Here is a 17,221-nt window from a genome sequence, read left to right as displayed (position 1 = left end):
CGATGAACGTATGAAAAGTCTGACAAACAAAGTCTGAAAACACATAATACATTTTCTTGAAATTACCCAGGACACAATTGACACTCTTATAATTACTAGAATTAGTTTTATATTCGTGTATCAAAATAAGGCAAAGGCATACTGACATTGCCCGCTAAGATTGCAACATCGTTTTAGAATATACTGTTTTTCCAATTCTCTTGTTTCCCTTCCTTCATAATGACGTGCAAACATAAACGTCCAAGCTGGAGACAAATCAGTCTCAAATTGTTTACACCACAATTTGTACGCCGCTTGAACTCTGTTTCATTGAACATCATTCTGTTTCATCGTCAGCAATGCGGGAGATGCCGAGACGTGGTGTAGGACGGCTGTTTGTCCAGATCCATCCGCTGCCAATACTGAAAACTGCTGCATCCACCACGTCAATGTCCACTCCTGCCCTCTTGACGAGAAAGACATCGTCAACAACGGCCTCTGTGGCCCATGGATCCCCTCCTCAGGGGGATATTTTCACACACAGTGTCGTCATGGTTGGCCCCGTGGACGTAGGGAACTGGACGAGCACGATTGAAGGCCTATACTCCCAAGGAGACACATCGGTCATTGCGCATTTTAAAGTGGCCAAAATGCATGTTGCGGTTGAAAAAACACTCAAAGTCCTACCAAGAACAGGTATCATCACTAGTTAACGATTAAAGACATTTACGCATGATAAAAATGTCATATCGTTCATATCGTTTATGTTTTTATAGTTAAATCGATTTTTGTATTAGATCTATCTGAACGTATGTTTGACCTTGAGAAAACGTGTGCAGCCAGCGGAAGACTACCTGCATGTAAGTTTAAATTTCTCGAACCCTTTGCTGGTATCCCCTGACAGGTAATATAAGCCTCTTTGCGGAATAATACGATAATACATACAATGACTCAGCATTTGTGACTCTATTCCGCAACAACAGTGTTCGATATTCCGGTATTGATTTCAACACTAAAAGGAGGATACTTTTCTTTGTCTTTCACAGCAACGTATTGAAGTTCTATATGTCAATTGGTATCTGGTACATTTTTACATATGCTCATGATAAATAATTGAGCAAAGGACATTGAATTAGAGTATCATTAACACGGTTTTGCTTATAATCCGAGTACAGCTATAATATGGAAGAGAACATTTCGTTTTGTCCGATCGCATTAATTCATTAATACATTGATTCGCCTCACATATAAAGCACGACTCCAAAGAAACTGGTTCGATTTCAAAGGAACTGAGCAACGGTAGTAATATGCAAAGGAAATTCTAATGTCAAACTCGGTTAAACATACAGGTTACATGAAGGACCTTTATTCGCCGAATTGGGGAAATCTATTGTGTAGTGATATTAATGATCATATCACACTGTTAATGAAAAACATGTTTCATTTACACAAAACATCGCCCTTTCCACAATCATAAGACAGTATATGATTAAAGTTTCAAAGGACATTTCCAGATAAGCAAATAATTTCTATTCAGATCCAGTCAGTCTATGTCCGTTGCAAGTTTCAAATTAATAAATTGCTGAATGATTGAACCCAGTTGTGCATATTGTACGTGAAAGACAGTCGGATGTGACAAATAATATTTTAATCCACCATATTCTTAAACTGCAGAGAGATAACGCTACCCTTTCAAGTAGTATATGTCATCGGATAAAAGAAACCGTTTTTTTCGCAACGAAAGTTGAATCTTAGTTTAATGGATCTGAAGACCATGGTATTAGCAGCGCTATACAGGATTAAAAGATATCAATGTGTTTCTTTATCATTTAACTACAGTTTGCGGCGACTTCCGGTGTGAGGGTCTGGAGGGGGAGGACTGTTCGTCATGCCCGAAGGATTGTGGCGTGTGTCCTCTGGAAGGCTGGCAGATCGCCATCATTGGCGTGTTTGTCGTCATAATCGTTGCCGTAATCCTGGGTATCGTTGGGGTAAACAGTTAATTTAAATTGATTTATTTCATCACATTCATTTCATGTAATTTGCAGTTATGTTAGAACGTCTTACATCCTGTTAGTTGTACGTTATCGGTGAAGTTATTCGTACTACTGATGAATATTGTAGTCTGATATTAATTATCGAGAATTTGACAGGACTCAATTGAGTGTTAATTAGGGTTAAACCAAAGTAAAGCAAATTGAAATCTGTACATAAATATATACCGAGAAAGGCTAAGCGCCAGCCTATTTCAAAACTAAGATGTGAAGCTGTGGAATTGTTGGGCTAAAATATAGGGAAGACCAATCCATATTTAGAGAAGGGTCATCTGGTTAGATCACTGATTTAGGGATATCATAATCATTTGTATTTACAATTAAAGGAAGTATTGTTAAAGATATGATGGCACTGCTTTTAAAAGCAAAATAACTATTCCTATTCTGCTTATACAACAATATTAAACTTAGGTTTCACTTGTCAAAAATGACAATCATGTGACCATATAACAGTCATTTCTGATTTTCACTTTTCAAAAGAAGGTAACCTTAACAAAATGCATGTTTTCCAAAAGCGCATACATCCTGTTTAAAGTAAAAGATATTTTCCATAATGTTTTTTTTGTTGTTTTTTAAGTAAAAGTACTAAACCAAATTATGATAGTTGTTGTTTTTTTCTGAAAGATTTCCTATGAGACAACCTATATTGGCAAAATATACTGGGTGGCGCTTAACTTTCTATTCACAGTATAGATTTCGTTTTCAGTATTTCCAGTACAAACAGAGCAAACTACTGTGGGATGAAAGTTGGATTATACCGTACGAGCAGATTCTTGAAGGTATGAGTGAAATATCATTCTTCTCATTCTACTCACATCGCTCTGTATCACACCACTCCAGATCACCCATTTCGGATTACACCGCTTTACATCACACCAATCCTGATCACACCATTCTTGAATACACCACTCCAGATCAACCCACTGCGCATTACACCGCTCTGCACCCCCTCCACTCCCGATCACACCTCTCCAGAGCACACCACACCAGATCACTTATGTCCGGATCACAGTACTCCAGAACACATCTCTTTGCATCACGTTACTCAAGATCACCGGTTCAGGCTACACCGCTACAGCACGCCTCACCGCTGCACACCGCCACACTGTCCAGCACCGCACTTGGCACAGCACTGCACACGAATCATTACGCCTTAAACGCTATTACCTGTGTGTCTGCCAAGATATCGCGTCAGACATGCACCGCAAACCCGCAGTGCTGAGATAGCTACTTCACGACAACATGAAAATGATCAATTTCCGGATGTTCTATTTATCACTCCTTCTGCGACTCGCAATGCAAGAGACTAGGTAGAACATACATGTAAGATACACATTCACACGTACATGTCGTGATCCCATTACAGGAAGATTTGTGTAAGGTGTGGTCGGTACATGTACTGGATATAATTGGAATCTGATCAGCTGGTTGACAATCTGGCACAAAGTCCACACTATTGCAACACCAGATGTGTTATTTGTACAGTAGAACTCCGTCAGTTCGGACCCTGGTTTCACAACAGTTCAGAGGAATATTTTGGGAAATTCCCAAGATTTAAATTTTTTTGAACGATTTTAGTTAATCTGGAATTGCGTTAACACGGACGATGTCACTGTGAATGGTACACTCCGAATTGACCAAATTTATCTGTATTCATTGGACATGTCCATACAACTAAAGCAATAAAATATAGCTGGAATGCTATATATATATATAGAGAGAGATAATGTTTATTTGAGTCTCACTTTCTGTACATTGTCATAAAATGCATGCGTTTTGTACAAAAGTTAATAGTACAGAAACCACCCGTTGGGTTATGGGAGACTATATTAAATCAATAAAAACATTGTGAACCAACAAATATCAGCACACGTATAATCGTATACATTTGAAGTTAACACGTACAGGTATGCATACATACATAACATATATACAACAAACATACATACAAACAAACATATAATCACATATGCAAAACAGCATACAACCGCACATAATATACGCATACACGCATACATGCGTGCATGCATGCACATGCACACACACATACATACATACATACATACATACATACATACATACATACATACATACATACATACATACATACATACATACATACATACATACATACATACATACATACATACATACATACATACACGCATGCATGCACACACGGATGAACGGTAATGATGGTTAATTCAATACGTTAAAGAAAATACTGCGTTGTCCTGGCCTATTGAGCTCTGGTGGTTGTTAGTGGTGAGGAAAATGAACCCGAGTTACTACAGGCTGCGTACGATTAACATCGGATAATCCAGATATGTATCACTTTTCAGGATCTCTGTTGTTTTAACAATGAACAAATTAGCAATTAAAATATAAACTCTTCCGTTATCCGTGAATCGGTAATAATTGTATTTTCTACATATAGGTGTATGCTAGGCGTTTATAGTGAGACAGTGTTATTAGGTCTTAGAATGGTATTTAGAAGTGATACACATAAGGAAGAGAGTTTTATGGATGTCAACTTCATTATTATGAGGAACACAACGTGTCGGAGTATATCCTTACTCCTTCATAAGTATATCCTTACTCCTTCATAAGTGAGAATATACTCCGAAACGTTGTGTTCCTCATAATAATGAAGTTGACATCCATAATAACTGTCATCCTGACAACGTTAGTGTTATTGCACTGTAGAATGTAAGGTCTATTTGTTTCACAGAGAGTGGTCTACGGGGTGCATTTGGCAGTATGATCAGTGTACAGACCGGAAGTTACACGGAAAGCTTACAAGGAATGTCCCAGTCAGCCAATCGGAGACAAGTATTTGCAAACACGGCGCTCTAGTGAGTATCGTTTTCACTTTTTTAGCGACACACGGAGAGAAACCGTCCATCTTCATGCAGTGCGAGTTTATGTCCCCATTATCGAGTTTCATGTTATTTACATGCTTACAGATAAATACACTCCGTAGAATTAACATTCCAAGCAATTTTCATTTACATCTATCAAACACCACTGTGAGTGTCTATTGGATCAAGTCCTATGGGCAAGGTGAAATGGGTTTTACGTCACGGTAATGATATTTAAACTTTTATCGAAAACATTACCTTTTTTATCATTTAGTGTTAGGAAGTGCGTTTGAACGAGTTCGTCACTGCGTGTTTACAAGTAATCCCACATGTCTCTGTTTGTTATGTCTTTTTTTCCTATTTTCTTACTTTGTTTTACGTAGTTTGTCACTAGGGGATGCCTCTCGAAAATACGTGTGTACGAGCTGTTTCCTGTGTGTTAACAAATGCTTAAACTCTCCTCACTTTTCTTGATTTTCTTTTCAGCGATGGACGAACGATTGCCGTCAGGAAAATACGGAAGAATACTTTTGCTATCACGAAAGCCATACGAGTTGAAGTGAAAACAGTCAGGTTCGTATTGTTTTGTTTAGTTTTTTGGATGTGCTTGTTTGTTCCTAGTTAAACGCCGCTCTCAGCAATATTCCAGCTTTATGGTGGCCGTCTGTAAATGATCCAGACTGGACCAGACAATCCTGTGATCAACATCATGAACATGAATATACGCAACTGGGATACTATGACATGTGTCAACCACGTCAGCGAGCCTGACCAATCGCCCCCGTCAAGCGACAAGCATGGGTTGCTGAGAGATCAATTCTAACCCAGGTCTTCACGGACATATACTGTTCAAAAGCAGTAGGGAAACCTCTGAACTTTCAATGTGGATAGCAAGTGTAAGGATTAACAAACCGTTTCAAAGACAAACATCTTATGAACGCTCCACCATTTCTCTTTAGCACCACCCCAAAAAAACCACAACGTATGGGATGCACGTGCATAACGCAGTAGCCCCATACACTACATGGGGTGTTATACTTGATTTTGACGGTCTTCAAGAAGGTCCACTGTGGACCATTAATTTTGACAATCATCGTGCATCACACAGTTGTTAGTGTTTGTTTCTAGCCGGATTTTTTGGTTTGAAAATGAAAATCATACACATGCAAATTTCACTTCATACACCAATCATCTTTCAAGAACGATTACTGTGCAAACACCTACGAGGGGTTATCAAAAGGTTTTGAGCCTAAAATACTTCTGATATGTGTATGATAACAATAACTGTATGATATCATGCACATATCAGAAGTATTTTAGGCTCAAAACCTTTTGATCAACCCCCCCGTATGATCATAAAGAAATGCAAGTGGTGATGCACTCTCAAAACATTCAGAATTATCATATCGACATTGATTTACACCTCCTAATATTTTAACACCGATATATCTCCCAATTTTTTCAATCGTAATTTAAAAATGTAGTTCTCCTAATATTTTAAGAGAATAGTTTTATGGTATTCGTGCATCAACATCCATCCTACATTATGAGATGATCTATTGCATTACATAAAATGAATGAATTAATCACATAAAGTGAATTGAACGTAATGTATAAAGCAGTAGATCTACCATTGTTTATTGTTATCCTTGAACACACAGCAATAACTGCACAAGCCAGTGTATTACCGAAGTTAATATTTATTGATGATAACATTGCAGAATAACATACATCAAGTGCATGTTTAAGAAACCATCTGAGATCAGTTGTCATCTCTCCATACCACGCGAAACGCCCAGTTGGTTTTATTGAGTTTGTGTGTTCAAGATGGACAATCTATACATTGATAGATGACATTGATGATGTGTGGGAATGGTGAGATGAAAGCTGAGGTCTCGAACCCGGGTCTTTGCGTGATGAGCGAACCACCAAGATACATTGGTGACGTCGAACTCCGACATGACAGGTGACACATTTGTCATTTCTGTATTTTCGGAAACCACCAGTCGATGAGAACCACACGCCACAATTAACACTATAAATAGTTAAATATGTTATTATTTATTAAATGACTCAATCATTGATATATAACTATGTCAATGTATAATTATGATACTTAAAATCTGTATATGTATATAGCATCCTGTACGTTAAAGAACATTAACACTTCCCTTCCACAAATCGATCCAAACAACACTATGCCAAATAGGGGTGGTGGAGATCGCTAGCAGCTACTAGTATATTGTACGTTCATCACAATAAAGGCCTTGGTTCGATTTCCCAGTTGTGTGAGCCTTATTTCTGGTGTTCCCTGTCTTGATAATGCTAGAATATTGCCGAAAGCTGTGCAACCCATAGCTATTTTATCATGCCAAAAAAACCGTTAAAATAATCGGAGTTACGTTTATCTTATTGCGATCGATTGTCTCTCCTTGGTAAGCAAATATTTCTTAACATTCGCGTACCTAGGTGCGATCCAAATGACACTGTCAACTCATGCAAGTTTATCAGCCTCGCTCGCCGCATAAAAAAACTGGAAATTATTACACGGAAAAGGAAATTATATTTCACAGTCACACATTGCACATGATGATGTATCCTTACAATAATGTTACATCATGGTGATTAGTCCAGTAAATCTATTGCACCTTTCTACAGATACGATATAGGACCTTTGGTGTAAAGATGCACTGTGTAGGATTGTATTTCGCAAAGGACAATGATCAATTGGTTTTCTTGTATACGTAACAGAATAACAGAGAGATAAAAACTTCAGACCACTTTTATCATTTACTTAACGTTTTTTTTATCATTTTGTCAACAGCCATTGGTATCCGTTTTAGGAAAGGTATCGTATGTCTGCAAGAACAAATCACCACATTTAGCCTAGAGGTATAAAACATTTTCTTAAAAGCATTCATTATTACTCAGACAGAATAGCTATGGATACACAATCAATTACCGGTTTTAAGATCTGGTTGATAATAACAAGTAGTACAGCACAGCCAGTAATTATACCCCATCGCATCTCTTTAAAACACATCTTTGAAAAAAACCAACAGTCTGAACTCTACCTATCTACTTTACTGCGTCAAGGTAGTTGTTACAGCAATCTATATACGTCTGTGGATAACTTGGGGAATCTACTTTACTTTAGTTAGTCCTTTGAGCTGGAAGTACGTAAGTGGGTAAAAGCGAAAAGTGATTTATTTTGGGTGGATTTAGCTCTATAGACATGGAAGTGGACACTATTTATAAACCTTATGTCAAAAGAGTAATCGCTATGAAAAACATGTTATGCAGGTTAGAATCAATTGTGAAAAAACGTTTGGAATGAAAGGTATCAAATTCATCACAATAACATCAGATTCAAGAAAAAGTTAAGAATATAATCTGGCATAATACCTTATTAAACATCCTTGGGGTTCAATGTTAAAAAAGATGAATGTTAACGTAAGAGATTAAGCATTTCTATAAACTTCTGAAACAGATATTATTTTATATTTTTAAGCCAAAATACCGTTAAAATCTATGAATGGATCGCATGTAGTCAGTTATGAAGCCAGGTGTTCGCAAGTAACATCATGCTCTGGAAACACGTGATGAAATGAGTCAATGAGATTTTGGAGAGGTTGCGATCAATAGTCATTTAAACCATTGTTTCACTTCGATTGTTGCAGAGAGCTGGATCACCCTAATCTGTGCAAGTTCGTGGGTGGATGTGTTGAAGTGCCGGATGTGTGTCTGCTCAGTGAGTACTGTCCTAAGGGAAGTCTCAACGATGTTCTCGAGAATGAAGATGTGCCGCTCAACTGGGCATTCAGGTAAATCATTCTCTCCATTTATATGAAGTCTAAGCGCTGAAATAGCCATCACACTAACAATGACAAAAATAACAGTAAGGATAGAAAAACGTTTAACGCTGCGCTGAACATTGTTCAGTCAATTCACGTCAACATAATTTAAGGTTAAATATGTCATCTTAATGTGGAAGAAACTTGCACTTTTTTCACCCACTAGCACGTTATGGAATCGACAAAACAAAAATCAGAATCAGAACGAATCGAGGATTCCAACCCGTGAATATCGGATGATAGCACTTTACAACTTATACCTAGGCCCAAAATAACAAATCAGTAATAATCAATTATAACTGAAAAGCTAACCACAGCACATACTTCTTACTTAACGGATCAATTTACAATCAACGTTAACATTGGAATATCAGCTTTCTGGAGTCTATCCTTGAGAAGCTGGGATGATTTCACAAAGCCACCTCATCGTCATTGCACTTGATCACAGTAGATGTTTTTTAACCCCTCTATCATCAATAATTCCAACATGTAAATATTTGAGTCTGGATCTGTCAAATACAAAGGTTAATATACTCACCAAAATTAGAAAAACCCACATTACTGATAATAGTTGTGTGGGGTGAGGGAATATTATTTCTAGTTTCTTATTGTCAATGTGCCATACACAAGGTAATGTCATGTTGACTGTTATAATGGGCTTGGTGACCGAAATGTATTTTTTTTATCTCTCTATATCTATATTTCTATCTGTCTGTCTGTCTGTCTGTCTATCTATATAACACGTGAATAAAGCGGAAACAACCATCAAGTGCATCGAGTCGCGTGATCACGTTATCGATCGCGCTGGCCTTGGAACGCAGACAGTGATGAACATTAAAGCGCATCAAAATTGCAAGTTCAATAAAAATTCGAGTACTCTGCGAATGCAGCGGTTAAAGGAGGCCCGCGCGGTAGGCAACAGCCAATACACTGTCTAGTTATCCGTGTGCACCGTTCCAGATCGTTCAAGGTCTGGGGCGCCGCGTGTGACGTTACACCAAGGTGACGTACAAAACTACGTCATCTCAGATTTGTGACTGCGGCCTCCAACAGCAGACAATTCTTTAGAGGCAGAGAGTCAGTACAGATCATCGGGAATCGACTCCGCACCAGATGTATCTAAGCATGACGGCCATTAGCTATCCTGATGCAGTTTTATCACCAGAACACAGTGGAGAAGGATTGGATTTAGTGACGAGTTACGCTTCACATTGCGCTTTGTCAATATCAGGGTACGGGTGTGGTGCAGGAGGTCGTCACGCGTTGCATTGTCGGGCATTGTAATGGTTTGGAGAGCCAACGGTCAGTCTCAGTTGATTGTCGCCATAGGGACTCAAACTGCCATATAGTGTTGAGACGAAGTTTCGACCTCAGCCATTCTGCCATTCATACAGCTACATGGTCCTGGACTGGCTTCGCACGATGACAACTCTACGCAGTAATGACGCGTAATGTCTTACTGGACGCCCTCCTGTTCCCCAGACTCGAACCCGATCAAACACATTCAGGATGAGTTGGGAGGACTGTGAAGATGAATCAATCGCAGATCATGCGAGAACTTGGGCAAACACTGGTTGGCAAATGGCACCAATTTCCGGTGGGTGTGTTCCGACAGCTAAGCGTCACTCTTGAGAAAGTGGGGGGTGCACACTTCATTTTCAGGAGAGTTTCAATGGTCGTTACATAATCTTTCAGGACAAAGGGGGGAGGGGGGTGGGGGGTGGGTGCGCATCCTGTATCCCCCTCTGGATCCTCGTATGTTCAACAGAGCACCGGTGCCATATCTCTTTCATACGATCGGTATACTCACTTCAATTGAACACGAGATCGTCCGTGAATTGAGATACCAAGAGTCAGTATACCCACACAATATCACAACATGCAGATCTATCAACTTCATTATTGACATGCAACTGCCGTTGAGACTCTTGGGTATGTATTCGTTTAAGGTGGGTATCAACAATCAGGAAGCGTCTGAGGGAATTAGACCCAGAAGATCGGTATTTGTTCCTGTATTGAGACAACGTATACGATGGAGCAGCATCATTTAGGCCTGGCGCCGACTCTGGTTCGCCGATGAAGCCCGATTTCGTCTCTAACGCCGAGACTGATGACAGCGTGTCCACCTACTTTCGAACGACGTTCGACAGGTCGACAGATTCGATGGCGTGAGGAGCCATTTCCTACATATGAAGATCTGACATGGTGTTTGCTCAGGGGAATGTGGCAGCAAATCGGTACATCGACCAAGTTCTTCACCGTCACATTTCGTCCAATTATCCACCAACGGAGCTGGCATACACGTTGCAAGAAGAAAGGAGGTTAATGCCACAATACAGAATTTGTAGACATAGTGAAACACGTTCTTGTAAATGGTCTTGATATGACCAACTCCAAGATGAACTGAAAATGGAACTGTTTGTTTTCCTTACATTTCTTACCTTTTTAATGTTTGGAAAATCCCGTTGATGTCGTTATTCATCTCATGCCATACATCTCAACAGAAGATCTAAAGGATTCAAGTTTAGAGAGAGGCATCACATTGGCTTGTTGTTTCAAATTGCACTATGGCGTGCTAAATATTATGTTGAGTAAACAATTCACCTCCCTTTTCAATCCACCCCCGTGCTTTATCAGACTTTTATAATGGCTTTGGGGGAGGACGGTCAACACTACAACATACTCCAACCCTGACGTCAATAATATAGACTCGGAACGGTAACAAGCAAGCAATCGCGCTTCGTTGTCCTTACGGGCATCAGGACGCCAATGACGGTATGCATGGGCTGATGCTGTGAGCAAACCTCCTCATTCGAGATAAGTGGCTAAAAACATTCTTTTCTTGATGCTCACTGCTGAGTTCAGCTCATCACACTCTATACAGACTGGTTTGATGTCACATGTGGACTTCAGTAGCAGGCGTATAACCGTATCTGGTGTGGAACCACAACGATGGACATAGTGACCATCTACCTGGCCCTGTTTGAACACAACACTTAAAAACGCTTGGGACCGAGAAACCAACTAGTAGCGATATGAGGTGGCTTCCGTCTAAAGTACCTCAATGGGAAAGTTTTACCAAACATTTGTACAAGACATTGAAAACGTTTAGCTGGGCTGATCGGAAAACAAAGGTAACTGATTCTTCAGAATCCAAACACAATACAAAATCTCTACAAGGAACATTTTATTGACTCTGACAATAATTTCTGAGTACAGCATGCATTATCCCAGGTAGGAAGGAAACCCTTCACGTAGCATCAACACGACTGTTATATAGCAAGAAACTGGTCTCTTGGCAACAGGGTCGACAGAGGAAACAAGCTGCTCCTTTGTAGCATCTTCTGACCACAGCATAACAACGGAACGCATTTTCGTCCTTCAATGGCAACACTCGAAAGAACAGCTCTGGCGGATTTAAGAAGTGGCGTGGCTCTTATTCGCATTGTAACTTGGCGTTGTCTTAACATTACTGTTGATAAAAGAATATGTTTTGACTTTCTGACTATGTAGAGGATGAACAACATGTTTTATTGTTCTGTCCATTATGGTGTTCGTCCTGTTTTAATGCAGAAAAGCATTGACGTATGTCCTACCTGTAACCTAGCAGATGATGTAGTTGAAACCATTCTTTTTTATCAATAACTTTATTTGTTATAATAAGCAACAAACCATGCAAATGTATATTAAATAGACCTACAGTCCTACAACAAAACTAGAATCCTGTTATGTTTATTATGATCTTATTCATGTTATATATATCCCTATGTAAAATATGCGCCATGTAATAATACGTATAATAATAATCGTTATAATAATACGTATAATAATAAACATTTTCGTATCTTTCGTATTTGCAAAGACGCTAATTTAAATAAAAGATAGGTAATGACATTGACATCAGAAAAAGAACAAAGAGCTTGCTTCATGAAGCAAATTGGCACCATCACAGTTCCCGTTATACGTTTGCATTAAGTATGTTTGCTAGATTTGCTCAGTTTTACTGAAACTAACAAATAAGAGTAATTTGGGGTTGTATTGAGATTCTTTACAACCTTTTAAAGGACAATAATTTGTCAGCTGGTTCATTACACTGTGAATAGAAGAACATGTATCACACAACTCATTGTGCCTGTCTAATTATTGAACAGTTATAGATTAAACTCAAATAAAGCCTGTATTTGTGGATAGGTGGATGACTGTGATTGGTGACATCTTGGACAAACTTAATAGGCCTCGGGCTATGTCGATTAAGAGTTGTTGTTTATTTTATAGAGAGATTGTTGTTGAGAGTTTATGAGCTGAGGTGAGGTGAAATTGGGTTTAACGTCGTGCTTGAGAATATTTCGCTCATATGACGACGTGCATGCGTGTGTATGTGTATGTGAGGCTACTTGTACTAGCCCAGACTGAAGCTGGTTTTATAGTGCTAGCCCACTGAGATACCATGCCGCAGTGAAGCATGAATACCCCATTCAGACATATTATACTTACTCCGAGCCGACCAGTCCTTGTTGTACCCATTAATGCCGAGCGCCAGGCAGGGACCAACAAGTACCATATTTTAACGTCATTTGGTCGGGGACGCGGTCGGGGATCGAACCCGCGACCTTCCGCTCTCCGGGCGAACGCTCTAACCACTACACCACGGTGGCGGTCGGAGAGTTTATGAAAGAATACTGGCATGAGAGGCAAGGTGGTAAAGGTTTAGTGGTTGTATGCCATCGTATTATAACGGCGGATTGTAATTAATCTAGTCTGGACCAGAAAAAGTTATCGATCTTGGGTTGTAGGAACGATGACACGCTAGCAAGTCGTCGATAACGAAAACCATTGTATTTAGTTGCGTCATTCGACAACCGTTGCACTCTTGAGGATCTGAATTAGAGATACTCTTTGTATTACAGCCCTTTGTATTCCGTATAACGTAGATCAATGTTCATAATGTTAATCACCAGATTGTCTGATCCAGATTTGATATTCAATAAACCTTCGTAACATAACAGGAACCCTGCTGAGGGCGGCGTAAAGCAACAAACAAAAGCCAAGCCAAGGCTACAAGGGGCTACGTGTATGCTAACGGGAGAATGAATCTGAAAATGCACAACACTGTCTCAATGAAGGGTTGAGCTTTGTATTGTGGACATGGTCGGGAGCACGACTGGTACGGTTGTCGGTTAGTTTCAGCAATATTCCAACAATGGCATAAACAAGTCTAGACATGGCATTCACACATTGTATTCATCCAGGAAATAGAACAAAGGGTTTTATCATTGTAAGGCTCACACATTTCTGGATTTATGAATAATTCTTTTCGTGTTTATTAACGTCTTTGTAATTGCGAAGAAATAAGGAAATAAAAATTAATATTAATAATACCGATCTAGCAATAATTACCGCCGCCAAAAATATACAGCATGAAAATTCATTTCAGCATAAAGTGAGCCGATACTCGGAGTTTTTTCCGCCCTTTGGTTGATAACATTGACTAGAAATTATGACTTTTGTTCGTATTGTATAGACTGCAAAATACAAGGTATTTCTTTTTCAGGTTTTCATTCGCTACTGATATTGCTCGAGGTATGTGCTACCTTCACAGTCACCGGATCCTGCATGGGCGTCTGAAGGCCAGTAATTGTGTGGTGGACGATCGATGGACAGTCAAAATAACAGGTGCGTGACTCCTCAGAACATTGCGTATTCATTACTTTGAGGGTGAAGTTGTTTAACATCAGGCCTATTGTTGTGTATGGTATCCCTGAGAGGATTCATGAAGTTAGAAGCCTTGTATTCCACGTCCTGGTTCATAAAGTGTAATGGCCTGGTGATGAATATAAGCGACATATTCCAATTGATTATCGTAAGGCTCACACTATTCAAAACCAGAATGCTTTGATAAGTATCACAGCACATAATGTAAACACAGTAAAATCTGAAAATCATTGTGTGTGTGTGTGTGTGTGTGTGTGTGTGTGTGTGTGTGTGTGTGTGTGTGTGTGTGTGTGATGTGTGTGTGTGTGTGATGTGCGTCTGTTGTTGTCAATGTAAATGAGTGTGACAAAACCTCACCGATGACGCCAGTGCAAATCAATCAGCTGGGAGCAAACTATTAGATCTTTAAACATTTTTAACGACCTCGCTTTACAAGTAGCCTAGTAATATCAATATATCGTTGACCCGCCCTCCATAGCACCATTTTGTCTTGATTGGTCAATGAACCCGGCCTACAAATAACCAATTTGTCTCAAGAGCCTCTCCTTGAACTTGGTCGATAAGACTACACCTTGAGACAAACGAGATTGTCCCAGATATGATTTTGAATCACATGACAAAATAGACGATTATATGTTTGAACATAAAATCCTCGTAAGTTAATGTTAATGTACGGCAGTTACGACTATCTTACCGCTAAGACAGCTTCGAAAATCTAGGCCCAGAGCTTGAAACAATTGAAACAAACATGATGTGGAAACCATTACACTGTTTTCACGTTGTTTCGGATAACACTTGATGTATGGAAACTATGTCCCTAGTGAAGACACATCAAGTTCTGTTAATTTCCTGTCATGGAATATTTCAATTTCAATTTCCAAAGATAGTTTTAGTGGGACTTCTTAAATTTATCGATATGCAGTAATTTGACAAATCTGGGAAAGAATTTATTACCAACCCTACTCGTAATTTAAAGGTGTGTGTGACTTTAGTTTTACACCGCTTTTAGCAATATTCCAGCAATATCACGGTGGGGGACACCAGAAATGGGTTTTACACATTGTACCCATGTGGGGAATCGAACCCGAGTCTTCGGCGTGACGAGCCAACGCTTTAACCACAAGGCTACCCCACTGCCCGTAAGTTAAAGGTAGAAAGCTTGTCTCATATGTCCGTGGGAATTACATTCCTCAATTTAAGAGTGTGGCGTTAAACAACAAACAAATAAGCAACTCTTAGCCACAACGACCTATGAAGGAATCGAACTCGAGAATTTTAACCACTAGGCTATACCGCTTTCTCTATGTTATATAGTACAATGTACTACCGGTTGATGTCCATGGTTTTCACCAGATTACGGACTAGCTACCTACAGGAGGGAGGATGTGGCAAAGGAAGACCAGGAGGAGAGGGAGTACCAAGAGAAGAGGAACGCAGTCTACATCGCCCCCGAAATAAAGCTGCGCACTGCTAAACCATGCTACGCTTCGGATGTCTACCCGTTCTCTATCATTCTTCTCGAGATAGCTACAAGGAATGATCCTTATCAGGTTAGCCACCGTTAAGTTCATGAATGCATTGGCATCAGGTTTCAATCTAGATCATGTTTAACTAATACTTTATATAACCAATCCATGTTTCTATAATGTTCTACGTTTTAGGACGCTGATCCTTGCAATCTACCAACTAACTGGAGACCCCTGCTTCCAGATCTACGGGGGCAGAAGGACCCTGACAATGCTTGTCCCTGCCCGGAGGATTATACAGAGGTAAAGTATGGAGTAGGTGTTGTGTGTCCCTTTGCGTAGGTTTACAATGAGGTAAAGCATAGAGTGTGGGTGGGAGTTGGTATGTGCCATTCTACAGGATAACATAGAGGTAAGGTATAGAGTGTGGACGGGAGTACGTATGTGCCATTCTACAGGATAACATAGAGGTAAGGTATAGAGTCTGGGTGGAAGTGAGTATGTTCCATTCTACAGGATGTCATAGAGGTAAGATATAGAGTGTGGATGGGAGTACGTATGTGCCATTCTACAGGATAGCATAGAGGTAAGGTATAGAGTGTGGATGAGAGTACGTATGTGCCATTCTACAGGATGTCATAGTGGTATGGTGCAGAGTGTGGATGGGAGTACGTATGTGCCATTCTACAGGATATCATAGAGGTAAGATATGGAGTGTGGATCGGAGTACGTATGTACCATTCTACAGGATATCACAAAGGTAAGATATAGAGTGTGTGTTGGAGTACGTATGTGCCATTCTACAGGATAGCATAGAGGTAAGATATCGAGTGTGGACGGGAGTACGTATGTGCCATTCTACAGGATAACATAGAGGTAAGGTATAGAGTGTGGGTGGGAGTACGTATGTGCCATTCTACAAGATTGTAGAATCACTAATAAAGACGGCTTATATATATCTGATAAACACCAGGTGAATCAAGACGTATTGACACATCAATTAAACAGAGGTATAGATGGCCATGTTCCAGTATATGATTGCTTCTAATTGTCAGTAGGATTATGGGTTTGTTGCTCGTTAGTCAGTTATTTCATGAATATCAATAATGGTGTATAAAGTTTACTCCTGGGGCTGATCTCATCAGATCCTATTTTCTTCACGTGACGATAATTACGCCGTGAATTCGAACGTAAGCCTTCGTAAATGTTTATCATTCGTCTCGATAATGAGTTTCGTAGACAATGTTTCTACTGAAAAAGCAGGTATTTCATGTAAAAATGAACGATGCTTTTAC

The 17,221-nt window shown here is 39.6% G+C and overlaps 1 protein-coding gene across 1 annotated transcript in view; it reads left to right on the top strand.

Moving 5' to 3' along the window:
- Nucleotides 1–17,221, top strand: part of LOC124275225 (atrial natriuretic peptide receptor 1-like) — a 57,549-nt gene that overhangs the window by 25,022 nt on the left and 15,306 nt on the right. Inside the window, 10 exon segments of the mRNA XM_046710709.1 lie at nucleotides 337–502; nucleotides 504–675; nucleotides 1,819–1,970; nucleotides 2,740–2,812; nucleotides 4,765–4,888; nucleotides 5,381–5,467; nucleotides 8,575–8,718; nucleotides 14,300–14,421; nucleotides 15,814–16,010; nucleotides 16,122–16,229. Coding sequence (XP_046566665.1) covers nucleotides 337–502; nucleotides 504–675; nucleotides 1,819–1,970; nucleotides 2,740–2,812; nucleotides 4,765–4,888; nucleotides 5,381–5,467; nucleotides 8,575–8,718; nucleotides 14,300–14,421; nucleotides 15,814–16,010; nucleotides 16,122–16,229 — 1,345 coding nt within the window.

The sequence above is a fragment of the Haliotis rubra genome, unplaced genomic scaffold (assembly GCF_003918875.1).
Source record: "Haliotis rubra isolate DU_JTF1 unplaced genomic scaffold, ASM391887v1 Scf2, whole genome shotgun sequence".
Taxonomy (NCBI): Eukaryota; Metazoa; Mollusca; class Gastropoda; order Lepetellida; family Haliotidae; genus Haliotis; species Haliotis rubra.
The sequence above is the reverse complement of the archived record's forward strand: the minus strand, read 5'-3'. Positions and strand labels throughout refer to the sequence as shown.